This window comes from Hevea brasiliensis, unplaced genomic scaffold (genome assembly GCF_030052815.1).
Source record: "Hevea brasiliensis isolate MT/VB/25A 57/8 unplaced genomic scaffold, ASM3005281v1 Scaf5, whole genome shotgun sequence".
Classification (NCBI taxonomy): domain Eukaryota; kingdom Viridiplantae; phylum Streptophyta; class Magnoliopsida; order Malpighiales; family Euphorbiaceae; genus Hevea; species Hevea brasiliensis.
Genome location: NW_026615028.1, coordinates 1,793,077 through 1,818,948, shown reverse-complemented (window position 1 = coordinate 1,818,948; position 25,872 = coordinate 1,793,077). Strand labels below are relative to the sequence as shown.

The window sequence follows — 25,872 nt, the reverse complement described above, 5'->3', positions numbered from 1 at the left end:
CACTCTGAAAATATGAATTTCATTTTTTTATAAATGGATAAAAATTATTTTATTATATTTAAATTATTTTATTATTCTTAATATATTTAACAATTAATTAATTTATAATTAGATTTATAATTTGTTAATTATTATCATACATATATATATAATTTGTGAAAAGTTAAAAAAGAAAAAGAAAGAAGGAAAAAAAAAGTGGTGGTTATGAAGTGGAGAAAGAGAGAAGAAACCGTTGGCAACAGCTGGAAAGCACCAAAAGAAGCGAAAGACACCCTGTCCCAACTCCCAAAGCAACACTTTTTTTGCCCATTACCACCCCCAAATTAAGAAAACCCATATGCATGTGGCCTCCATCAACGGTCTCCACCACCCCCTTCAACTCCTCTATATAAACTATCCACATCCCCAGCTCCTGCCAACCCACCAGCAGTGCAGCACTTCCTTTTGCCTCCACGAAATTTTCCATCTTCTATTCAATATACATAATTTTGTTGGGAAAGTTTTGTTTTTCTCACCTACCAAACAGGAAAAAAAAATTTGCAATGGAGGCATTGAAGATGAGAGTATTTTTGGCTATTGTGGTTGTTCTCATGGCTGTTTGTACTGTTCAGAATGTGGGAGCTCAGGAAGCCCCAGCTCCTAGCCCTGCCTCTGATGCTACCGTATTTGTACCTACTGTTTTCGCATCTCTTGCAGCTCTTGCTTTTGGGCTTCTCTTCTAAATGGGTTTTGAATTTTTTTTTCGAATCTTTCTTTGGGTTCTTGAAATGGGTATATTCTGAGTTCTTTGCTCTCGTTAGGCTCTTTGTTGTCCACAATTAGATTTGGGTCTTCTTTGATATTGGCTAATATTGGGATTGTAAATTTGTAATTGTGGACAGAAAGAGGTTGAGGGACTTTTGCTTTATGATTTTTCATTTCTCATCATGTTTATTATGACCATTTAATTATTTGTATAATTGATGTGATTTGCTTACTTCTTCTTCTTCTCCGTCTCTGAAACAGTGAAATCTTTTATCTTTCATTTCAATCTTACTCGTGATGCGGAATTAGTAGAAAAAAAATGGCTTCAATATCATCAAAACTAGGATCTTCATTTGAGTGGGAAAGAAAAATTGGGAGAAATTGAATTGGTTGGTTGGTTGGTAAATTCTTTTGGATTTTGATTAGAGTAAAAGCTTTTTTTTTTTTTTTAACTTGCATAAAGCCATCTAGTCATTGGATTATAAATTAATTAAATATTATTTTTATAATAAAAATTTTAAGAATATTAATAGATTCATTATCCAGAGTTAAAAGAATTTTTAAAAAATTTTATGGTGTAAAATTTTAAAAAATTTTATGTTAAATTTTTAAAATTTTAAATTTGAAGATAGTTATATTACAACTCTTAAAATTTAAAGGCAAATTTATCCAATTATATCACTTAGCATTTCTGCAAAATTCAGTAATTAAAAGCATAGTTTGAAACCGTAGTTGAAAGATTAAAAGATATTATTTTAAATATAATTTAAAAAATAAAATTAAAAGTTATTTAATTGTTTTAAAATTTTATAATTATAGTATTAAACTTAATTTGAAATTAATATTTAATAATTTTTAATTAATATATTTAAATTTTTATTTTTTAACATTAATATCAAAAAAATATATATATTCAGTATATAAAAAATTAAAAAATTATTATTGAATAAAAACCAATCAAATAATAAATTAATTAATTTTTCTCATTTTTAAAATAGAAAAAGTCACAAATTTAAATTTTCTTATCAGATTTCTCATTGTAATGTGAATTTTATAATTATTTAAATTAAATAATTATAGTTGGATTTATACATATATTATATATTTTTTCATTAATTTTATAAAAATTTTAATATAAATATTAATTTAAATAATTAAATGAAGAAATTTCTGTTAAGAAAAAGGACATAATTAGGAAAAAAAAAATGGTATTGATCTTGAGTCCATAGTTTAGAGCGAATTTGCGCCTTTTTGCAATTAAATGCTAATAAGAAAAGGGAATTATGGTTAATAACAGTCACATATGGAATGCTCATTTAATCATTTGAGGAATAAAACCCTAAATCCCCAATCTAAAAAACCCTAGTTCGGCTGCAAAGCCATCGCCAACTTCTCTTCCCTTCCATCCACCTGACTTTTCTCTTTTCCCGTCCGAGGATTCCTCTCCTTCGTCATCATCATTTTTTCTTGATTGAAATAACTGCTCTTTTAGAGTAAACCCATGTCAAAGGCAATGCAATTTCATAACTGGCTTAGTTAGGAGCAGAGATCAAATTGTTTGATCAATCTATGGTTGGTCATTCATAATCCAAAGCCTTTTTGAGGGGACAATCTTGCGAATCTCACCATCAATTGTCCTCCAAGCATCCTTAGACATCATCATATCTCCATCTATATTTCCTTTTTTTCCAATTAATTGCCTCAGAATAACCAGAAGGTTCACATAAACGATGCCGTTTGGTTACGGAGCACAGAGGCGAAGATCAAAGAAACAACTCGAATCGGTTGAAGGTAAGAAACTTTCCCAGCTTTCCTTTCCTAGATATATGCAGATATTTCTACTTTCTTTATAAGGAAGAAAAATCCCAGCACATGGTTTGTGGATTCATTATATGCAAAATAGGTAGACGAGTCCATAATTATGTTGGGATTCGTTACCAAACCCAAATCATTTCAATGGAATGTGGGCCTACTGCCACCTTAATTGGCAACTTCATTAAAAAAAGCAAATAAAGAAATTTAAAAATTATTATTTAATCATTGTGTTTAAATAAAATTAATTATTTAATTTTTTTTCTTAATTTTATTAGAGAAATTAAAATACAATACATAAAAAAAAAATTGAGAAATATGGTTTGCGTAACAAAGTTGATGAGAGTGATTGATTAAGAGGGAAAAAAGGGGACACTTGGGCAATGTTGTTTGTCATATACATAGATGTTGACATTCAAATCAGGAAAACAAAAACAAATAAATTCTCATGGGCATTTGTATGTATGAATTCCCTGCTTTGATGCTATGAGGAGATCCAACCCACCAATTTTGCATTATTTCATGGGCATGGCACCCAACATATGCTTCCAAATGGGCTTTCACAACACCAATTCTAGTGAACCCCATGTAACCATTTTTGACAATTAAGCACGCTATCCCATCTATTTTTGTCTAATAATATCAGTGGGCAGCTCACTTTCTCAAGTGGGTCATGACTCATTAAATCTCTTTTGTTTGGATTGTTGGGTTGTTCAATCAGTCACTTTCTTTCCTCATGTCCTGTTGGGAAAAAAAAAAAAAATCTCCACAAACCCTTGAAAAATCACTTACTCTCATTAGCTAGTAATTAGGGGCACGGCTAAGTTAATAATCCATAATCTACCGATTGGTTGATCTTGTTGATACAGTGACATCGCTCATAAATGTACAAATTTTCAGGCAGCTGATTAAAGATGAATTAGTAAAATTTAATCCTGTAAAATGGTTATTTTCTATAAAAATATTTTTTATTATTTAATTATAATATTAAATTAATAATATACATTTATATTATGATTTAAATTTTATTTTGATAAATAAAATATTTTTTATTAACTTATTTTCAGAGTACTTCACACTCTAAAAAATATAAAAATATTTTCTAAAAAAATATTTTACAAAACAAATGGAAACTTAGATTTAAAAAAGAAACAAAACAAAATGCCATGAAGGATCAGTCCATCTCATACTTAGTCTTGAATCATGCAAAAATCTGTAAATATTCTGATTATACATTAAAACTATTATAACAATATTTAGGGACTGCTTGATTAAGTAGATAATTGGTTAGCTAGTGCTAAAGTGGACCACAATAAAGATACCGACCTCTTATAACTGACTTGTACATAAGCATAAGGAATCTCTAATACAGTTGTACAGATATGAATCTCTCCTTTTTTTTTTTTTTTTCATGTACAAAATATGAAGAACAAACCTTTGAAAAAGCTTACATATAGGCATGACAGATCCATCACTACAATTGACAGCAATATGAATTTTGCTTCAAAGACCATCATAGTAACCTCCATAAGTTATGTGAGCTCTAGAAATGGGAACTCCTCTTACTGTTGTAATTGCTTCATTGAATTTTGTTGCATGGTGAACCACTTGCTTGATCCTCTGTAACAAATATTTGGGGTTCATTAGCTCCAAGAAATACCCAACACAAAAGTTAAACATGTCAAGTTCTACTTGATCAAGGATTACACCGAGGTGATGAAGGACTCTTGATAAAGAAATCAAATTGAGCATCCTAAAACACCATCTAAAAGTCTACCCAAGTCATCTATGAAACTAGGACTAAATATGCACAGAGATATATGCTTTATAGAGAAAGAATAAATTTGTTAATCTAAAAATTTCCAGAAATACAAGAAAAAGATAGGTAGAAACCTTGTCATCACTGAAAATCTGGAACCTCAGCTTTTGGTTCTGTTGCTGCTGCTGCTTGTTTCTTTGTTGGCTTCCAAAAATGATAATACAAACAGTAGCAGCTGCAACACCAAAGGAGCAAATTGCTCCAATCCCATTCAAGCTCCACTTCCATAAATTCAAGCCACCATTATTCTCCTCCCAGTTAACCTCCTCCACTTCCACAATTTCTTTTTCATTCTTGATTCTTGGGAAACTAATCTTGGTCTCCAAGGTCTCACCTTTATCCTCAAAGTTAAACTTGCCAGCATCAATTTGAGGAGGCACAAAACTTTTGCTTGTTGGGGACTTGGGAGAGTCCATTTTCATGTCGACAAATTCATTTTCCTTCATTTTCTTGAAGAAAACTTGGGAAACCGGATCTTGATCAGCTTCTTTTGAAGCTATGTCAGGACCTTTGACTTCTGGCATGATCACAGAAGGCATCACCCTTATGTCAATAGCCTTTGATTTATCCTCTTGATCCTTACCAGTGGTGATTCTTGTTGGTTCCAACTGAAATGGAACTGGGACAAGTTGATTAGGCACCATCCTTGTTTTTCTTGGAGGTGAAGATGGGCACACAAAGTAGTTCATATCGAACACACTTTTTGAATTAGAACTGCGTTTGCTTGCTGCAAAATTCTTTTTTTCACCATCTTCATTGTAATCAAGAAATCCCCCATGCGGCAGAATTTCCCATTCTTCAAGATCCATTTCTAAGAGGGAAAATTTTTTCCTTTTTCGATCTTGGAAATGGAATTGGAACAAAGAGATGGGTTGATATAAGATGATTATGAACTAGGGGTTGAATTAATGATCAAAGAAGGTGGGCTTTTCATGGAGTGTTGTGTGGAAATTTCATTAGTAAAGAGCGCTAATTAAGGCCACCGCAGCTTGGTGTCTTCTAGCGTCGTTGGAGTATTCAGATTGAAACCAGAGGCACGGAAGACAGACAGATATGAGCATGATATGTGACATGGTGTGCATTCTTATCCTTCCAAAAGGTGACAATTAGGAGGTGGTCCATTGGGACCCACTAAAGAGAATGCCTTGTTCCATGGTGTTCCGTCGGGTATTTCTTTTCAATTTTTATATTCTTTAAGTTTGATTACTATAATGTTACTTTTGATAAATTTTACTTAACAGTAATGACCATTGATCAAAATATGGTGAGATGGGTTGCCCGTATGTTCCTGCTTTTAGTTTTTTTTTTTTTTCCTTGTTATCAACATTGTAGACTCTATTTAGAGATAAAGAAAAAGAGGGAGAGAAGGGTTTGTTTTGGTCAGAGATCCCTTCAAAGAGTCACACTCTCATCAAAGGAAAGAGAGCATCGTCGGTTACTTGTGAGTTTTGCTTTGAGCGAAAGTGACAGGTTAGGCTATTGAAGAGAAAAGTGGACAAAGATGAAGGTGAAAGCCCCATACAAACTGTCCATGGCGTGGTATCTTTTTTCCACTTTTTTTTTTATCAATCATTTTTTTAATAAAAAAATAATAATAACGATGAGATGAGTTGTGTCTACAAATTCGTTATTTTTAACCTGTTTAACTAAATTATTATTATAATATATAAAAATTAAGCTGATCGATCATATAAACATTTAAAGTCTGTTTAAAATTGCTGTTAAAATTACTATTAAAAAAATTATTTTTTTAAATATATTAATTAGAATATTAAAAAATAATTAAAAATTAAATTTAATTAATTTTAATTATAAAAATATTAAAATAATAAAACAGACTTTTTCCAACCGTATTTCAATGCCGTAAGTCTTGATGGCTATGGCAAATTGGCAGTCATATGGAAAAATATTAAAAAAAATCAAATTTTAACATATTTATTACTTGATAGACAATGTTTCATATGCATTTTGCACAAATGAATGGAGCATTCCAAGTTTTGTCTTGTTGAAAAGGCAACATTTGCTTGCATTTTCCACATTTGCTCTACTAATGTACAGCGTACATACATGTGGCTTGCAAGTTAACGCTTAAAAGAGAATATAATTTTTCAGTCGTTTTCCGTTATGGACAAGAACACGTTGCAAGCATTGTAAGAACCGTGCTTGTCAAGTTAAGTTTCTCGTAATGAAACATTTTGAACGTTGGGGCCAAAAGAGAGGAAAATAAGCCAATTTTCGGTGATTTAGTTTCAGACTAAAGTTGGGCAAGAACGCCAAGAAAAATGCAACCCAAACAACACCTCAGCAAAGTTTCTTTCCAAATTTTCTTTTTTTGGGACCTTTCGATCCAAGACTTCAATCTACAATATACCTTTTCTGAGCTTTCAATTCCCACTAAGAATTCTGCTGTTTTGATCAGATTGCTACCTTTATCCCATGCATGTGTGTGTGTGTGTGTGTTTGAGAGAAATGGAGACAGAAAGCACATCATATACTTAGGTTCCAATGATGTGTGAAGAGCTGTTCTCAAATGACATAATATACAAGAAGGGAAAAGCTGTTCTCAAATTTACATGCCTGTTTTACTTCCTCCCAAAACTCAAACAAAGGACAACAGCTTGAGCTATCATCATCATTACTAACTATAATAAAATTTTATCAAGAGGGGAGGGGGGGAGGAGGGAGGGGGGAAGAGAGAGAGAGAGAGAGAGAAACCTGAGCATCAAAAGAGTTGTTATACATTATCTCATTGTTAAGCCCCTTTCTGATCTCATTCATATCCCACAGGAAGATGGCATCTGTGTTAGGATTGTGACCTGGCTGATGATGAAGATTTACCCAATGAAACAGAAGCAAGGGAAGAAGCCCAAACCCGGAAATTTTTGGTGCCTTCATGGAGATTCCTCATCTTGCATAATCTTAGCCTGGTCCAAATCCTCCTCACATCAATCATATGCAGGATACGGCCAAACAATTGACTCGTCTCACCAAATATTTCCAATTTGAAATGAGGAACATATGACCCATAGAAAGCCTTGAGATGAGATAAAACCTTTGGAGATATAAATAGCAGTACTCGTATACAAACGAACAACATAGCAAATACTAAGTAGCTTTCCCTTTTCATCATCTCCTCCATGGAAGAGCCATCCCATGGTTGCATGATTGAGTCTTCAAGAGCATCCAAAATTCTTAGCTCATCTTCAGCAAAATACTGAACTGGTTTGAGTCCTGAAAGGTTGGTTATGAAACAGAAGTATAAATTTTACCGATGACTCCTAAACTGGGTTCAGTTGTGTGGTGCTGACATTCTTACATGCAAGGATAATTTGACAGACAAATGGCCAGATGTTTTAAAAAACTTTCATAGAAGAAGATTCTGAAAACAAGAACATGGATGATGCAACACTGGTATACATAATTCTTTGTACCAAAAATAAAATTACCCGTTGTTATCTCATAAAATTGAACAAGCGATTGGAGATTCTTCGGCCCATGATATTGCACCTTAGATGTCTGGTTGACCAGTAATATTGATGGCAAGCTATGAATTCCATATCTTGAAAACATGCTGAAAGAATAATGATGTGACTTTGATATCAGTAGAAATTCCAATGTAGTCAAACACAACCTTGGCTTTTTGATGAAACCTCCAAAGAACAATCATTTATAAAGATTGTGACACAGAGAAAAGGTAAAAGAAATGCCAAAATTATAGGGGGCACACCTTGTACATGGGAAGCATGCCTAAAATGTTCAGGAGAAGTTCACCCAGAGATAGCAATCAATTAAGGAAATGAGGAAGAACAGATAATCTCAAAAATCTCATCTACTTTCTTCCTATATTTGAAAACATAGTTGAGCACTGTATTTCAACTTAAAACTATGAAATCTAAGAGATAAAGACAATTATTTGTGCATTCACACGTGTATTATACTGTAGTAAGTATAGAACACAGTCTCAAACACTTAGCATACAGAAGCAAAGATAAAACAATGATGAGAATTTACATCTAGTAATAAGTTCCTCAGTATAAATCAAAAAATAATAAGTTCCTAAGTAAAACTCAAAAAAGCAGAGGTTATCTGAACAGATTATATCTCAGCTGATTTATATCATGACATATTATTACAAGAGGAGATTGTTAATGGCATCATACCTCGGGAGGGCTGAAGATTGCTCAATAGCCAAATGCTCAATTTGAGGGAACATTGAACCTAGCATACTAAATTTAGGACGCATATTTTGAGAAAATGGGCACCAGGAAGCATAGAAGAGGACAGATGTATATGAGGTTCTCTGTTTTGAAGTCAAAGCTCTGTCCAGGAAGTTCTCGCCAACCTATCAAGAATAAGTAACATACAAATTTTTAAGTCATAAAACATGGTGTAGATAGATGATAAAGTATGTTATATACGAATGTAGATCAAAGCCAATGACATTTATGATAAGTTGGAAAGAAATGATGACAAAAAGGAAAAAGGAAACATGACAAGAAACACATATGCACAAACTTGATCAAGAGACAGAATATACTTCGAATTATATTGGCTATATGGATCCTTTTTCGCCATTTAGCATTGTTAGACACCAAGTCCGCATCATGCAATTCACACAGAGTGGACAAAAATTAATTCATATCTATTTCAATGTGATTACCAAACCATCTATGAACATGCTTCACTTTAAATTACCAGTTTATCACATTTCAAAATGCTCATAACTTTTCTTCTTTATTTGTATTTTTGGCAAGTAGTGTGAAATATTCAATTCAATTGAACTCTTTTAACTTTGTTCTTCCAACTACTGAACTGAATTGCAAATTCAACTCATCATAATCAAACAAATGAAGCCAATGTCAGTTCATTAATGAATTGGTCCCAGACAGTTAGTCAAAGAGACATCTAAAAAGGAATAAGATATCATCCATTTCAAATGAGCCTTCTGGAACTAAAGCCGTTATCACAAAGAAGCAAAGGCAAATCTTGGGAAGGGATAGGGCTAGAATTGAGATTTTGTGTGGTCTTTTCAAAATGAAGTCACAACGTCATGGACTGTCCCAAAAAAAAGGGGGGGAGCGGGGAAGAAGAAGAAGAAGAAGAAGATGCTAGTGTTCCATGACTTTTATGAATTATGATACATAAGGACATCATTTTCAACAAGAATCAGGGGAATATCATGACTTCACACCTCATTCACTGAATAGGCAACAAAAAGTGATCAAAATTTCCTACATGACTTACTCTAAAAGAAATCCTAAATTATTTTATATATAATTAACCATATAAATCCGCACTTGTTGTCAGGAATAGTGATGTAGAGCCAGTAGGGTAATGGGAAACAACGAGTGAGAAACAAATTCTCAATTTTTATTATGCTTAATTCTCAATCATCAAAAATAGCTTATCAAAATACCTAGAAGTCACAGGTATATGTAGTAGACTTCATAATCTTACTAGTATTAGGATTTGGAACCCTAATTAGGAAAATACAAAACAAACCCTAGCTAGGAATATAAAACCAATTCTAACTAGGAAATTTTAAAGCTAATAGAATTCTAAACCTAAAACTATAAACTTCCTGATTCTACAATGAATAATTAAAATAAAATAATTCATTAATCTCATCTTCCTATACTGTCGGTTGAAGAAACTCCAACTCGAGTCTTGTAGCGAGGAAGAATGAAGAAATGGATTTGGGGAACAAGGAACTTTCCCCAATAAAATTTATGAAAAATCAAATAACCCAATACAAGAAAATCAAAGGTCAACCATGGATTACCCTTATTAAAACCGTAAACTTCCACCACAAATTCCATACTTTAACATGTTCAACAATAAATGGCAAATTAAAGCTAAAAAGCCAAATACCCATAAACCAAGATCAAAGAGTGGATCAAAATAAATTTAGAACAACAGAGGAAATGTCATCAAATTAACATATCAAACCAAACAACAACAACCTCTTAATCCGAAAGCAAAAGCAAAATATATAAGAACAAATTTGCACCAATACACAAAATTAAAAAAAAAAAAACCAACAAACAAATCAAAGCAAAGGAAATTAAACAAAGAATAAAATTATTAAAGAATAGAAGCAAGAGAAATATGAAAACTTACCTCGAGAGGGGGATTTGGAGAGATAGAGACAGGGCATGTAGACTGAAGATCATATAAAAAGAAAGCAGATTCATCAGGGCAAATAAATTCCGACGCCAACAGGAATGGAATCGACGACAAAACCGCAACATAGAGCCAGAGAACAGAAAGCAGAGCCATTTCAGGGGCAGAAACGAGAATAAACAACAGCTCCTAGGGCAAAATAGGGAAACGCAAAAGACCCAACAACCGAAAATGGATGCACAGAGAATCAAGGAGAAGAATGAAAGAAAGAAATGGCGATCCCTCTCTTTGTGTTTAATAATAATAATAATAATAATAATAATAATAATAATAATAATAAATTAATAGGATTATTATTGGGTCTGTGGATGTCTGTGTCTAGAACATAGAAATTCTGTTTCTTTACCGCTGTGAGGCTAAGTAGTAGCTAAATTGGGTTTGGGGAGGTGAGTGTCCAGGTGGAGGGGTTTTCCCTGTGCCTGTGGCCCTCCATTTCCTTCCTTCCTTCCTACCCTTTTTTTTTTTTTTAATTCATCCCTTTCCTCCGAATAATTTGTATATTCCGTTTTATAAAATGGCCTATATTTTTTAAAATGTGGGAAAAAAATAAGTAAAATAAAATTTTATTTTAATATGTTAGAGGAGTTTTTTAAAAATCAAATTAAAGTTTAATAAATTTTTATAAAATATAAAATAAAATTTAAAAACAAATTATAAAAATTGTCCCTTTCAGGATGGTATTTTGTACCAAAAAGTCTTTATTTTCTTTTATTCTAGATGAATTATTTTTTACTTTTAAAATTTACTATTATTTATTTATTTTAAAATTATATTAATTAATTTATAATTTAATTTTACTCATAAATTAATTAATTTATTTAATTTTTTATATATTTAACACCATCCGTCTCAAAGAAATATGCTTTTATTTTTACATAGATTAAAAAAATAAAATTAATATAGTTAAAATAATATATTTTATTTAATTTATTCTTAATATATTATTTAAAAATTAAATAATTTATATTATTGAATTATAATTCAACTCAATTAAACTAAACTTTTATTCAAAAAATTTGGGGTCGGCTATATGAATTCGCTTTCTTCACTCTAAACGATTTTGGGTAAAATCCTCATAAATGTGTAATACTTCTAGGTCATATTATACTACTCTCCTCCAAGTCAATTTAGGTTTACCTCTTTTTTTCTTTTTATACTCTAACCTAATGTGCTCTACTTGTTTAACTGGATTCTCCGTTTATCTACGCTTCACATAACCAAACCACCTTAATCTTTCTTCTCTCAATTTATCCCCAATTCACACTACTCCTACCTTTTCTCTAATACTCTCATTACAGACTTTATCTAATATAGTATAGCCACTCATCCACCTTAACATTTCTCATCTCTGTAACTCTTATCTCATGGCCGGTCGTATGGCTGTAGGGTAAAATTTTCCTTTCGACTTATTGGGAATCTTGCGATCACATAAAACTCTCGTGGCACATCTCCACTTCAACCATCCGGCTTTAATCCTATGACTAACATCCTCCTCTCATCCCCATCTACTTGAATGACTGAACCGATATATTTAAAGTGATTTATTTGGGATTATTGAATCATAATTAAACTACTAAATTTTATTTTTCTATATTTTATTTTTTAATATATTTTAAATGAATATATGGTAGAAAGTTACTCTTGCTGTCTACTTTTTATTCTTTATTTAATATTTTTACATTGTAATTAAAAAAATAAAATTACTTAAATTATAATAGAATAATATTTAATTAAATTAAATTATTATTTATTTCATATAATTAAGAAAAGAGATAAATTTTAAAAAATTATATAAATAGTTATTATGCTTAATAGAAACATTGATATAAATAAAAAGAATAATTAATACTTTTGATATTCTTAAAATGATAGATAATTATGCACAAAATAATTTTAAAAATGATGTTTTTATTATAAAATATAGATTATATGAGAATAAGTTTAATATTAGATTAAATATTTATATCAAAAAATATATAAAATTAATTAAAGTATATAATACATGAATTTATATATATATGATGGGGGAGTCATTATCTATCATTGGCCTCTATAGTAAAATTAGTCAGAAGGCTCGAGATGCGATAATTTACGGTGAATGTCAATGGTTTGAGTCCGCTTTAACTCCAACTCGTGAATTTAGCTGGTACAAAACTATATGATAGCATCCATTTCGCAAATTACATTATATTTAGATGTAACACCCTAGGCAAATCCCACATCGACAAAACACGAGAGAGATGCTGGGTTTATAAGTTGTTGGTTCAATATCACTAGTGGGCCGCCATTATATTTGTGGTATTAGGTCCCATAAGGGGTGGATTGTAACACCCTAGGCAAATCCCACATCGACAAAACACGGGAGAGATGCTGGGATTATAAGTTGGTGGTTCGTAACCCCTAATGACGCGTTTTAAAACCGTGAGGGCTTGCGGACAATATCACTAGTGGGGGCCATTACATTTGTGGTATCCAACCTTGAGGCAAACCTTCCCATAAGGGGTGGATTGTAACACCTAGGCAAATCCACATCGACAAAATGAGATGGTTCATAAGTTGATAGTTGACAATATCACACGTTACATTTGTGGTATCGACTCCTCTAGTGTGGTGCGAGGAAGTCGCAGCGGAGTGGACTTGTTGATGGGGTTGGGACGTGCTTGTTCAACCATGGAAACCGTGTCCCACATCGAGAAGGAAAGATTTGGGCCATATATGTGGAGCCTTCCTCACTTTGGGAATGAAAACTCCCAAGGGACAAATCCGTGAGGCCCATCGGCCAAAGCGCACAATACTAAGAGAATGACAATTTGGTATCGCAACCTTGAACGATGGTGGGGCAAACCAGTCCCATAAGGGGGTGGATTGTAACACCTAGGCAAATCCCACATCGTCAAAACACGGGAGAGATGGTTTATAAGTTGGTGGTTCTGAGGACTTCGGCCCATAGCGGACAATATCACTAGTGGGTCGGGCCGTTACATTTGGAACCAGCCACTAGAGGAATTGTCCGCTTTGGCCATAAGCCTCATGGTTTTGTCCCATAGGTGGAATGGAGAACTTCCCAGGAGGTCACCCATCCTAGGATTTCTCTCAAATGAGCACGCTTAACCTGAGTTCTTCCAACTTTCCGTGCCATTCCACCAAAAGGCGCCTCTAGTGATTAGTTCCCCATCTTATATATCATTACTTTTGAGCCCAAGACCATCTCCGTGCTTTGCCGATGTGGGATTTGGACCTTTCTCCCCCTTTCAGGTTTGCCCCACCAGCGCCCAAGAGGACACGCGAGCGGGGGAACCACCACTAGAGGAATTGTCCGCTGGCCATAAGCCTCACGGTTTTGTCCCATAGGTGGAATGGAGAACTTCCCGAGGTCACCCATCCTAGGATTTCTCTCAACGAGCACGCTTAACGAGTTCTTCCAACTCTCGTGCCATTCCACCAAAAGGCGCCTAGTGATTAGTTCCCCATCTTATATATCATTACTTTTGAGCCCAAGACCATCTCCATGCTTTGCCGATGTGGGATTTGCCTGGACCTTTCTCCCCCTTTCGGGACTCGGCGAGGTTTGCCCCACCATCGCCCAAGAGGACACGCGATACCACAAATGTAATGGCCACTAGTGATATTGTGAACTATCAACTTATGAACCCATCTCTCCCGTGTTTTGTCGATGTGGATTTGCCTAGGTGTTACAATCCACCCCCTTATGGGACTCCCACCATCGCTCAAGGTTGCACGCGAGTAGCTCGATACCACAAATGTAATGGCCCACCCACTAGTGATATTGTCTAGGAGTTACAAACCATCAACTTATAAACCCAGCATCTCTCCCGTGTTTTGTCGATGTGGGATTTGCCTAGGGTGTTACAATGCTCATATGTAACGGCCCGACCCACTAGTGATATTGTCCGCTATGGGCCGAAGCCCTCACGGTTTTAAAACGCGTCAATAGGGGTTAGGAACCTCCATCTTATGAACCCAGCATCTCTCCCGTGTTTTGTCGATGTGGATTTGCCTAGGTGTTACAATCCACCCCCTTATGGGACTTTGCCCCACCATCGCTCAAGGTTGCACATACCACAAATGTCAATCCTTCTCCGCTAGTATTGTCCGCTTTGGCCCATGGGCCTCTTGTCCCTTGGGAGGTTTCATTCCCTGAGGAAGGCTACCACATATATGGCCCTAATCTTTCCTTGATGTGGGACACGGTTTCCACCCGTTGAACAAGCACGCCCCAACCCCATCCCCGGTCGTGACAAGCCCACCTCGCACCACACAGAAGGAGTCCACTGATACCACAAATGTCCACTAGTGATATTGTCCACTCTGGGTTGAAGCCCTCACGGTTTTAAAACGCGTCACTAGGGGTTACGAACTATCAACTTATAAACCCAGCATCTCTCCCGTGTTTTGTCGATGTGGGATTTGCCTAGGGTGTTACATTAGATGAAAAGAGTAAAAAAAATTTAAGAGGAAAATAATTTTATTTTTTATTATTTTATATTTAGATTGATAGAAAATTAAGAAAGAAAGAAAATTTAAGAGGAAAATAAATTTTTTTTTGTCTAATTTTATTTTCTTTTCAAAATAAAAGAAAAGTAAAAGGAAAAAAATTATAAATGTAACACCCCAAAAATTTTAAATTTTATTATTTTATGAGCATTTTTGGTATTTTAATTTTATTTAAATTTTAGGAATTTTTTTGAGATTTTTCGGATTTTAAAAATCGGGTTCGATTTTCCGAAAATATAAACTTTGATGATTTTTAAAAATTAATTTAAAGACCACGTGGCAAAACTAAAAATATATTTGGAGTCTACGTATTTTTATGAGTTTTCTGAAATTTTTTCGGAATTTTTGGACCTCGTTTTCGGTCCCGAGGCAGAGTAAAAATTCAAAATTTTGTATCCTGAATCGGACCGGCCGAATCGAACCGGACCGGATCGGACCGGTCGAATCGGACCGACCTTTTCTTTTTCTTCCTTCTTCCTCTCTCTTCTCTCTCTCTCTCTCTCTCTCCTCCTCCTCCTCCTTGCCGCTACCGAACGCCTGAAACGGCCTTTGAATGGACGCGCAGAGCGCGCGCGACGTTTTGACTTCCCGACCAAAATCTGGCCGATCCGGCCACCAATTGGACTGGGTCTTGTGTCTAAAATCATCTACTCGACGAGAGCTTTCCATAGACACCAAGAACACCGAAATCCATCAAGCGGTTTGTCCAATTTTTGCCCGGGAAGTTTTAGCCCATTTTGACTTTCGGGCTAGATTTCTCACAAACCGTGAATCCCACGAGAAAACCGAGAGTACCAGAGCGCTCCACTCGTCGAGAGCTTCGCGGCGACATAAATTTCAAATTTTTCCGACACCGTTTTTCGGTGGGTCCCACGGAACTTCGCAGTGTCTTTTCGAGCATTAAATGAGCTTAGAAAATTCTGAAAAATTTATGTACTAACCCCCGTGTTGTGGGCTTCGTGTAGGTATCCTCAATTCGAGGAAATTCGACAGTTGACCGGGTCTGCAAATTTCGGGCCAGACAGACCCGTTACCGGAAAAGTCTCCGAATTGGACCAAGGTTTTGGCTACCCCCCCATTGTCAGACGTCCCGAGCGCGTCCCCGAAGTCGGAATCGGCAAAGGTAAACCCGAACCTTGTTTTTTCGTAATTTTCTAGTGCTTAACTAGGATTAAAAATCCATAAAATATTCGTGGTAGCTCAGAAAATTATGATTCTTTTTGCAATAGCCTAGTAATATTGCTAAGGACCGCGGGGCAAGATTTTAAAATTTTTAGAGCTTGTTTGGGCAGTTTTTGCAAAAATGATTAATTATAAGGACTAAATTGAAATTTTACATATTGTGATGGATGACTGATTTGATGGGCCCAGGAGGGGCTGTGTGATGTGATTGAGTTGTGGATATATGGATTGTGAATATAGAAGTGTGTTTTGAGCCCTTTTGCAGGTTGGGTAGGTCCTAGGTATAGGGGAGACTCTGCCGGATTTTCGGCACGACTTAGGACGTATTTGGTCTTTTCTTGATTGTATTGAGTCATTTATATTAAAAATTGTAATGTGATTGTCAGGTGAGCCGATGACCTTCTTCCTCCGCTACCGCCACAAAGGATGTGATTGTCAAGTCTGTGAGTAAAATAATAATTTTAATTGTAATTTCACTATTATTATATGTTCAAGTATGCCCATGCATCACTTATATGCATATATTTATGTAGTTTAACTATAGGCATGATTTATGTTGCATTGATAACTGTTAAAGTGCCATGGATGTTGTTGTGGTAATTTGGAGCAAGCAGCGTGCGTTGGCGTGCGTGTGATGTGGTGTGGACTATGGATAGGACGGGTAGTCACGGCTTGAGTTCTTCGCTGGGACCCGATCCTTCTAGGGGTAGTTACGGCTTGAGTTCTTCGCTGGGACCCTCGATTTGGTTTATTAAGCGAAAGTCCGGCTTGAGTTCTTCACGCACCGGGTTGGATTTAAGAGAGTCAGATAGGGATCAACTCCCATATATTATGACTGATACTACAGGGTGTGTGAGTGCTCCAAATTACCTTTTTGATGTTATGATGTGAAAATGTTGTTGATGTTGTATTTCACTCTACAGGGTGCATTAGTTTTAGATAGTTATAGAGATTATGGTTAAAATTGATATTTTACTCTCTGAGTCGAACGCTCACTCCTGTTCAATATTTTTTCAAAGCTGGGAGGATTTTATTGTGGTTAACCTGCTTTTCTCCTTCGCAGGTTGTTTGTCAATATTTGTGTAATTTTATTTACTCTTAGAATTTCCGCATGTGTTAGAAATATTTATTTGATTTTGGTCTGTAATATTATTACCATGTTGGACCTATAAACGTATGACGATATGCATGTTTGATGGACTGGATGAGGGAGCCAAGCTCCCATATGTTTTTATGATGATATGAGTATGTGGAGGGTGAGCTGAGCTCCCCAATTGAGTATTTATTGTGTTTACAGGTCGGGTGAGTCATAAACTCTCTGTTGATAGGTCCATTTTATGGCCGGACTCTGTCCGGTTGATTTCTTGATATTGGGCCCAAATGGGCCTTAGAGTTGGATTAATGAATAGTTAGGCTTACTACGGGTTTCGGGGGCTTTAGGCTGGCCCTGATCCTAGTGCCGGTCCGGCCCATAGGTTGGGTCGTGACAATAAATATACCTCAATATTTAATAAATTTTTATTTCTTAATTTAAAAATAAAATTATAATTTTACTATTTATAAAATAACTTAGCCTTTAATATATATATTTTTTTATCTATACAGGAGAAAAATTTTTTTTTCCACTTATGTTATTATCTTCTTTATTTTTCTCATATCATTTTCCTCGTTTCAATCTATACACAATGTTATTGTCTATGTTGCCGAGAGCGGTGTTAATTTATCGACGTTTCCAAACAGTCTTCAAAAATATCCTACCAAGAGAAAGGTCAAAGAAGCAGCAGCCTGTACGGTCCTTTTACTCTTTTCCTTCTCGCTCGTTTCCTCTTCCATATTCTCGGCTGGACTTCATAGAAACCCTAACGCAGAGACATACGATTAGAACTTTAGGATTTGGGCTTTCAGCGAAGAAACCTAAATAGGAAATGGATATCACCGAGAAGAAGGAAACAGAAAACAGCACAAACATTAACAACGATAATAACAATAATAATGCTCAAACGGCAGCTGATTCAGCATCACTTGAGAATATCGATAAAGAAGCCGAAGAACGCCAAGCACGTGACCTCAAAGCTGGTTTGCATCCCCTCAAGGTTCTCACTTTCGTTCTCTTTATGTTTGTGTTGTGTAATTTTATATAATTAAATCTTTGGCCCCTGCTAGTTGTGGAAATTTGATTATTTTGCGATGGATCATGAATGTCAGGTGAATCCCTTTTTTTTGGTAATAATTATTTATCAAATGGTGGGTGCCTTCCCTTGTGCGTGTGCATGTTTTCTTAACCAATTAAAAATAAAAATTTTAGTCTGTTCTACGAGTATCTGTTTCTGGTGGCAGGGCTGATCCTTAGCATGACAAAAATAGGGTGTGTGCCTTCCTCCTTGTACCTTGTTTGTGCGCTTGTTTTTAACTAATTAAAAAAAATATTTTTTAAGTGGGTTATATCCGTAGTTATGTTATAAGTTTTTTTTTTTTTTTAAACGAAAAGAAAGAATTTTATATATTGCTTTTGAAATGCTAGCCAAATTATGTCGTTATTTTGTAAGTTTGAGATGATCACTTTAGGGTTGATTTGGGGTCTTAGTATTTATATTTGGTTTTGAAAGGAAAAGTCTTTGATAGGTCTTTTTATTGATGTATAAAATATAGGATTGAGCTTAGATGGACTTGGGCGTTAGAAGATGGGTTCTAGCTTGGTTAGAAGCATGTTCTATTAGCTTGTGTCATTGTTTTATACTTGGATTCAAGAGCTTTTTGGTAAATCTCTTTTAAAATCCACGTATTTGTCATTCAGTGCAATGAGTTTTTAAGAAACACAAGGTTTAGTTTCTGAGCCACCTTTGGGCGTAGACATTAGGCACTGAAAATCACAAACATTGATGTATGATCTCTAACCGGTCGGAGAAAAATTCAAACGGGAACTTGGAATGACCTTGTTTGTGAAATTGTAAAAAAGGCGTAACTGAAGTTTCAAATTTGAAGTTCAAAGTAATTATAGTTACTTTGGGAACTTGAAGAAAGAAAGATTTTTTTTTTTTTTTTGAAAAAAAGGGAAATGAAATATTTTTAAATTTTATTTTCTTAGGCTAGTTCAAATATATTTTAAATTAAGCATTTTAGATTCTCTTACTCTACAAGGAATCAGAGTTTTTATATGCCCCTTTTTACAATAGCAACAATGCCCATTAGTTAATCTCCCAAGCATGTGCTATAGAAGCATACCCTATCTATGGAATTTAATTATTTAAAGACCATTTCATTGTTTGGTAGGCAATCTGCAAATGGCAAACTTTTTGTGTTCAAAATATTCTATTTCCTAGGAAGTTTACACTTCTATGGAATTTACTTTCTAGGAAGTATATATAAATGTGTTTGGTATATAAATTAACTTCTCAGAAAATAATTTGCTTCTAAATTGTAAAATACTATAATATATAAATGTGTTTAGTATACAAATTAACTTCTTAGAAAGTAATTTGCTTCTAAATTGTAAAAAAATAAAAATAAAAAACTTGTAATATAATTTAAAAGTTAACTAATCAAAGGACAAATTGATAAATTACATTGTACTTAATTAGAAAAGTGCAACTTACCAAATCTCACCTAGTTAAGTTACTTCTCTTGCACAAGGGAAATAGAATGGCCTACTTTCCAGAAAGTTACTCGGTTTGATAATACAAACCAAATAAAACTCTTTTTTGCACTTTTCAGTAAGTTCTAGTTCCTTAGTCTATTGACCCCTAACCAAAGAAAAGCATTTTCCTTTTCTTTTTCTCTATTTTGCTTACATTGCCCTTCCTAAGACATAAATTACAGCCATGCTGATGCGATCCTCAAAAATGATGTGTTGAAACTCATGAACGGGTTTGGTTTATAATCCCAAGAAAGCCAAAATTAAGTTCAAACACCAAGGAATACCTTGACCTATCAATTATAGAGAATTGAAAACCAAGATAATTAAAAGGTAGAATTAAATATTCTTGACTCAAAGTTTATAATCAAATAAGAACCAAGAATATCAAGATTGTTAAACCTTACAAGGTTAATCACTCTTAGAGAATTTAGTTTAGTTCAAGAAAGAATTTAGGAAAAATCCCTCTCTTGTATTAATTTAATTAAAAGTAATGTTAAACTGAAAAAGTATTAAGTTAGCCTCATATATGCGCTGAAACCCTAAATCCCTAAACTATAAAAAATAAAATAAAACCCTAAAAACTAATAAAAAAAAGGTGGAGTGGGTTGCACTCCAACCTAAGGCCCAAAAACACATAATTAAGGCTCAAAATATATGAATCTGACAAAAAATAATTAAATAAAACTATTTAGACCTATTATAGATAAAAAGAAAAAACACTAAGTTTGTGTAAAAACTCGTCATTTCTGTCCAAATATTTCTTGATCATCTTCCACACAAACTTGGATGAAATTAAGCCACTTTCCATCTTCTTGTAACCCCAATTTATTGATTGTATCTCCATGTTTAGCTTCTTGTACAACTGCTTCCTCAATCAACTCTTGCATTTTCTTAACTCTAGTTCTTGTGATTGGAGCTTCTTGTGCAATTGCATTTTACATCATCTCATGAATATTCCTAGGATCTTGTTGTTCTTGTTGATTTCCATCACTTGCCAATGGAAGCAAGCTCAACTTGGGGTTGTCAATTGTCACCATGTTGATTAAGGGCTGTAGAAGCCCATGCCATCAAACTGTAATGTGCATTATATTAAACCCCACTTGAGGTGTTTCACCTTTACTAATAGGTGTGGTGTCACTCGTTACTTTTTTACACATAATTTATAATGGCTTTGTTTTAGAAGTGCTTATTGGGCTTTTCCATATCTATTATCAGTACAAGTTTGTATTTTGGTACACTCGCCGAACACCAGGAGTTCGAACACAAACATCATATGAGGACAATATTAAGAAAATCATGGAGTTTGGTACAGTAAGTTCTATTGTCACTGAACATGTGGAAATAGTAGTCTGATTTAAATTCTTGCTTATATATAAGATCTTTTGCTTGGTTCATTTTGCTAACTAGACCTTTAGCATTATTCTATATAGGTTGAAGGCTTTTGGGTCTGCTATTGCCACTTGGCTCGACCTTCTTCTTTGCCTAGTCCCACTGATTTGCATCTTTTCAAGGAGGGAATCCGTCCTTTATGGGAGGTTGCATCATAAACCTAACCTTGTGATACATTTTGGTCACCTTTTAATTTAGTCTTGGTAATTCCAGAATTGCTGGCTTATATTCTTATATTATGCCAATCATAACATGCGTAGTTTTAACATTGTTACCTGTCAGGATTCTGCAAACTCCAATGGTGGCAAGTGGATAATACGATTCAAAAAGGTTGTCTCAGGTCGCTTTTGGGAGGATCTGGTAAGAGGAAAAGCTGAAATGAACTTTTTGGTAGCGTGCAATATCTTTGCTGCTTTTTTATTACTTTGGACAATTTAATGTTGCTTGAAATTTTGCTTCCTTTGTTGTAAGAATCCCTAATGAAGGCCCGTAAATTGTGTTTGACTATTGGCAAGATAGTGCATGCACATGCACACAAACTCACTTTGTGCTGCTATTTTTTTTTTTTTTTGATGTGTGCTGAATTAGAATTCAGCTAATTTAGATTATTTTATTTAGAATTTCATATAGAACGAATCAACTTGTACTTGTGGGTTGGTTGTTTGGTAGAAAGATGCCATATAATAATGTGATTGGTAACAGTTCTGAGACTTTGTGAATTTCTATACAAGTTAGATGCATATCTTGTCACTTTTCAGTTGCATTGTATGGTCCTCTTTTAGTTATCAGTTCTTACTCATGAAAATTACAAGGTATTGTTCATACTGTTGCAGTGGTGGCTTTTCCATCAATTTAGAAGTAATGGAATTGATCTTTATTATTTTCACATGTAAATGTAGGTGCTTGCCTTAGTGGGTGACCAACTTGATTACAGTGATAATGTATGTGGTGCAGTACTAAGCATTCGTTTCAATGAGGATATACTGAGTATTTGGAATCGTAATGCATCTGATCATCAGGTCTGCAATTATTTGTTACTTATTTTTTTTCCTCTTTGCATTCTATCTGAAAATGTAATGCAACAACCCTTTTTATTGGTTTTATGTTACATTAGGCTGTGATGGCTCTAAGAGATTCAATTAAAAGGCACTTAAAGCTTCCCCACAGCTATGTTATGGAATACAAGCCCCATGATGCTTCTTTGCGTGACAACTCATCATATAGAAACACATGGTTGAGAGGGTAAAAAATATCCTGGATTGTGAAGCTGGATGAGCAGTTGAGGTGCAGAGACTCCTTTCTAGGTCCCTGCTTCTTATTTATAGTTCATTCCCTGATCAAGCAATCCTTTATCTCAAGTTTTCAACTTAACAGCCTGTGTGCTTGACTTGATATCCTGTAGGTTTTAATTATACTGGCCGAAACAAAATGTTGGTTTTAATGAAAGACTGTTTTTGGCGTTGGATGTTACATTTGGTCACTATGTTGCGTGTATTGTTAGATGCCAGAGTAAGCTTTGATTATAGATAAAATGTTTGTTAGATCTTGGTGTAGAGGGGCTCTGCCTCTGATCTATCATAATCAATACTGGGTTCACATTCTTGGGATGTTCCATATTCTTGTACGAGTTTTGTCTAAAAGGCATAATGTTACCCATTTCAGTGTAATGTTCCTCGTACTTGGTAGAAGTAGTTGGATGATTTGTTATGGATATATATATATATATAATGGTGGTGTGAGAACATAAACAAGAAATTGAAAAAAGGAAATAACATTTAAGGCAATTATCAGGGAGCAGTCAGTGGTCTGGAATCCTTTTACGTTTGATGTTGAACTAATTGTAAAGGTAATTCGTGGAAGAGTCTCTGTTTCACAACCCTGTTGGTGAAGAGTAGTCGTCTTATGCCAAGGCCTGTGTTAAGAGATCTCTGGAATTCTCATACTCCTTATCCACTCCATCTAGCCAAACTTGAAGCATGGAGCTCTTAACATAGAATTCCCACAGCACAGTGCCAACTGCCACGCAATTTGAGTGGTGAGACCACAGCCTCAGTTTGTCATGCTATTTATAATGAGGGAATATTGGGCTCTCTACTGGAGCACACGTTACTTTGAGGGAGAAAAAAAAAACATGGTTCCACTCTTGTAAACAAGGGAAAGTTGGTAGATTTTGCTTGAGATTGTTGGGTCGATGAGTGATGATGACTTCGCATACAATAGAGAAAGAAAGTGAGGGTGGTGGCCTAGCCAAGGTTACTCCGGCGCTCAAGTCAACAAATGCTCGATAAATAAAACAAATATTGAAAGAAATATCTGTATTATTAAAAATGCGTATTTTGATTATTGTTATTCTGAGTCATATTTATGGAGTTGAAAACGTTACTCTTTCTGCTTTAATGAAAATTTTACCAATTCACACCAAATTATTTTTCTTCATATTTTGTGGAGATACCACTTAATGTGTAATTTCCGATGGGAATATAGAACATACTTTTAGCATATAGCCAACGCTTAAGATACAGTTGATTGTTTTTCTTTGTCCAAATACTTTCCAATTGTATCGAACACTTATCTTTTATTCGAGCAATCATTTTATTCGAATACTTTGTAACATGTCCGAACATCAAGTGTCTTATCCGAATACTTTATCTCTTAACCGACCACTTTATCTTCATAGACATTCAATCCCTTTTCCAAATTTAAAGATTTGAGTTTAGAAATCAGGTTCTGCTATATCGGTGGAATACTTGTGTGTACTCTCTTTAAACAAGGGAAAGTTAAATATTTGTGTTTAAGTGACATTGCTCTCGTGTATTTAATAATTTTCCATTATCCTAAATAGAGAATTATTAATAAGCAAAATTATTTATATAGTTTATATGATAATTTTAAGCCTTGCTCGTGTAACAAGTTTCCCTGTCTTGCTACTGTAGCAAAGTTTCTTGTGTTAGATCGTCCTTCTTAGATCATGGATGAGGCTTTAGCGATATTAACGTTAACTAAGGAAGAGGAGGATGAGCTGGTTCTGGAGGCTGGTGATGCACCAGCTCAGAAGGCATCATATGAATTCTGTCTATTGGGTAGCTTTCTAACAGATCGTTGTCGTTCCATAAACTTTGGTGCCATGACAAACACCATTGCCAATCTGGGGAGACAGGGCAGAGGAGTTTGCATGAAGGAAAGTTTTTCCACCTGGTTGATCTGAAGAGAGTAGTAGATGGGAGCCCGTGGTCCTTCAGGAATCATTTACTGATTACACATAGGCTACAGGAGGGAGAAATTCCTTCACAGGTGCCGCTGTTCAAAGCTGATTTCCGGGTTCAAGTACACGACCTCCCTATTGATTTTGTCTGAACAACTGGCCAAGCAGCTAGGGAATTTCGTTGGTGATTTTATTGAGTACGACACTAACAGTGAAGCTGGTGGTCGGAGGAGCTACATGAGTATCAGGGTGGCTATAGATGTGCGCACACCCGTGAAAAGGTGGAAGAGAATTCAGAAACAGAGGGAAGCAAGGACCGTAGTGAATGTTAAATATGAAAGATTGCCTATTTTTTCCTTTATTCGTGGATGGGCCAAGGACAACATATGCAAAATGGGTTGGGTCAAGAACATCATGGGATAATTGAATTTTTTTCAAAAATTTTATTTTTCTAAAAAAGAAAATTTATTCAACTGAATCAATCAATTTTGACTAATTCTGATTTTGCTTTGAATTTAAACAACAATAATTCTGAGCAGACCCTTCACCAGGTCTAAGCCCCACAGAGACGAAGCAATTTAGCAAATTATCATCCCTAAAAAAAAATCCTCCTAAAGGAGGAAAAAAGAGATCAATTAATTACTTGGGTATGAAATTAATTTAAAGAAAAAGAATAGTGAATACATAAATTCATAATAAAAGCTAAATTGGTGGGTCGTATACTACATATAGAATTCACCAATTCAACGATTATCAAAGATTAATTAGATACCAAACTTATCAATCTAATTACTATCATAAATTTATATATATGTAGAATCCCAATTTATTGATGTATTTTTCTTTTTTTATTAATGCATGGATTAGGGCTAACCCCATAAGGATAGATTGGTCCATTTGAATATATATCTTATTGGATTAAATCAAATCCCTTTTCCTTCATTACACACAAAGCTACAAGACAACATTCATTAGGTGTTGCTTAAATCATTGATCAGATAGCCTAACCCACAACTCTCATTTGCTTAAATGATTACTAGTTTTACAAGGATATACTAATAATTAATTAATTAATTAGTTTAGCCTAATTTAATTTAATGATTGAAAGTCTATTACTGACTTGACAGATTCTGGTTCGTATTCCTATCTTTCAAATTCTCCTACTAAAGAAAATTAAATAATTAATTCATAAAAATTTCTTCAGTGAAATGGAAATGGTGCCCTACTTTCCAAGCAATCATTGGTACAAAATGAGGCTTGAATTTGATAATGTTCCCTCTCCAATGTTCTCATCTCTTTCATTTTCCAAGCTATTATCATGTCTTCTTCATTATCTCAATGACTTCTTCTACTTGTGATTCTCAAGCTCCATTGTCATGCATCTCCCCAACC

At 34.6% G+C, this 25,872-nt stretch overlaps 4 protein-coding genes and 1 non-coding gene across 6 annotated transcripts; 3 read left to right on the top strand and 2 right to left on the bottom strand.

The window, feature by feature from the left end:
• The first annotated feature begins 397 nt into the window (after positions 1 to 397).
• Positions 398 to 976, top strand: LOC110664569 (arabinogalactan protein 13). The gene has a single exon (XM_021824290.2). It carries the CDS (start codon positions 543 to 545, stop codon positions 720 to 722), a length of 180 nt encoding a protein of 59 aa, XP_021679982.1. The 5' UTR covers positions 398 to 542; the 3' UTR covers positions 723 to 976.
• A 1,293-nt stretch (positions 977 to 2,269) lies between these two features.
• On the top strand, positions 2,270 to 2,403 carry LOC131177488 (small nucleolar RNA U19). The gene has a single exon (XR_009146953.1). It is a non-coding gene; the product is annotated as a small nucleolar RNA U19 (small nucleolar RNA).
• A 1,357-nt stretch (positions 2,404 to 3,760) lies between these two features.
• Positions 3,761 to 5,438, bottom strand: LOC110664570 (uncharacterized). Its single transcript, XM_021824291.2, has 2 exons — positions 4,450 to 5,438; positions 3,761 to 4,176 (listed from the first exon to the last, which is right to left on the bottom strand). Exons 1-2 carry the CDS (start codon positions 5,182 to 5,184, stop codon positions 4,060 to 4,062), a joined length of 852 nt encoding a protein of 283 aa, XP_021679983.2. The 5' UTR covers positions 5,185 to 5,438; the 3' UTR covers positions 3,761 to 4,059.
• A 1,409-nt stretch (positions 5,439 to 6,847) lies between these two features.
• LOC110664571 (5'-adenylylsulfate reductase-like 5) lies at positions 6,848 to 11,004 on the bottom strand. Its single transcript, XM_021824292.2, has 4 exons — positions 10,496 to 11,004; positions 8,536 to 8,717; positions 7,822 to 7,946; positions 6,848 to 7,606 (listed from the first exon to the last, which is right to left on the bottom strand). The coding sequence occupies exons 1-4, from the start codon at positions 10,652 to 10,654 to the stop codon at positions 7,179 to 7,181; spliced, it is 894 nt and encodes a 297-aa protein (XP_021679984.2). The 5' UTR covers positions 10,655 to 11,004; the 3' UTR covers positions 6,848 to 7,178.
• Positions 11,005 to 17,963: 6,959 nt separating this feature from the next.
• Positions 17,964 to 22,880, top strand: LOC110664572 (eukaryotic translation initiation factor NCBP). Of its 2 annotated transcripts, XM_021824293.2 has the most exons (6): positions 17,966 to 18,348; positions 21,105 to 21,200; positions 21,320 to 21,424; positions 21,561 to 21,638; positions 22,178 to 22,297; positions 22,393 to 22,880. In XM_021824293.2, the coding sequence occupies exons 1-6, from the start codon at positions 18,181 to 18,183 to the stop codon at positions 22,522 to 22,524; spliced, it is 699 nt and encodes a 232-aa protein (XP_021679985.2). In that variant the 5' UTR covers positions 17,966 to 18,180; the 3' UTR covers positions 22,525 to 22,880. The 2 variants fall into 2 exon arrangements, with proteins under 2 accessions (XP_021679986.2, XP_021679985.2); XM_021824294.2 differs by lacking the exon at positions 21,105 to 21,200 and having other exon boundaries at positions 17,964 to 18,348.
• Positions 22,881 to 25,872: the final 2,992 nt, after the last annotated feature.

Excerpts from the sequence above, each read along its gene's own strand:
- LOC110664569 (XM_021824290.2), top strand. The coding sequence starts at position 543 with ATGGAGGCATTGAAGATGAGAGTATTTTTGGCTATTGTGGTTGTTCTC.
- LOC110664570 (XM_021824291.2), bottom strand. The coding sequence starts at position 5,184 with ATGGATCTTGAAGAATGGGAAATTCTGCCGCATGGGGGATTTCTTGAT. Across the intron at positions 4,177-4,449 it reads AGATTTTCAGTGATGACAAG|AGGATCAAGCAAGTGGTTCA; the intron begins GTTTCTACCTAT and ends TATTTGTTACAG.
- LOC110664571 (XM_021824292.2), bottom strand. The coding sequence starts at position 10,654 with ATGGCTCTGCTTTCTGTTCTCTGGCTCTATGTTGCGGTTTTGTCGTCG. Across the intron at positions 8,718-10,495 it reads CTCCAAATCCCCCTCTCGAG|GTTGGCGAGAACTTCCTGGA; the intron begins GTAAGTTTTCAT and ends TATTCTTGATAG. Across the intron at positions 7,607-7,821 it reads ATTTTATGAGATAACAACGG|GACTCAAACCAGTTCAGTAT; the intron begins GTAATTTTATTT and ends CCAACCTTTCAG.
- LOC110664572 (XM_021824293.2), top strand. The coding sequence starts at position 18,181 with ATGGATATCACCGAGAAGAAGGAAACAGAAAACAGCACAAACATTAAC. Across the intron at positions 21,201-21,319 it reads AAATCATGGAGTTTGGTACA|GTTGAAGGCTTTTGGGTCTG; the intron begins GTAAGTTCTATT and ends TATTCTATATAG. Across the intron at positions 21,639-22,177 it reads GTCGCTTTTGGGAGGATCTG|GTGCTTGCCTTAGTGGGTGA; the intron begins GTAAGAGGAAAA and ends ATGTAAATGTAG.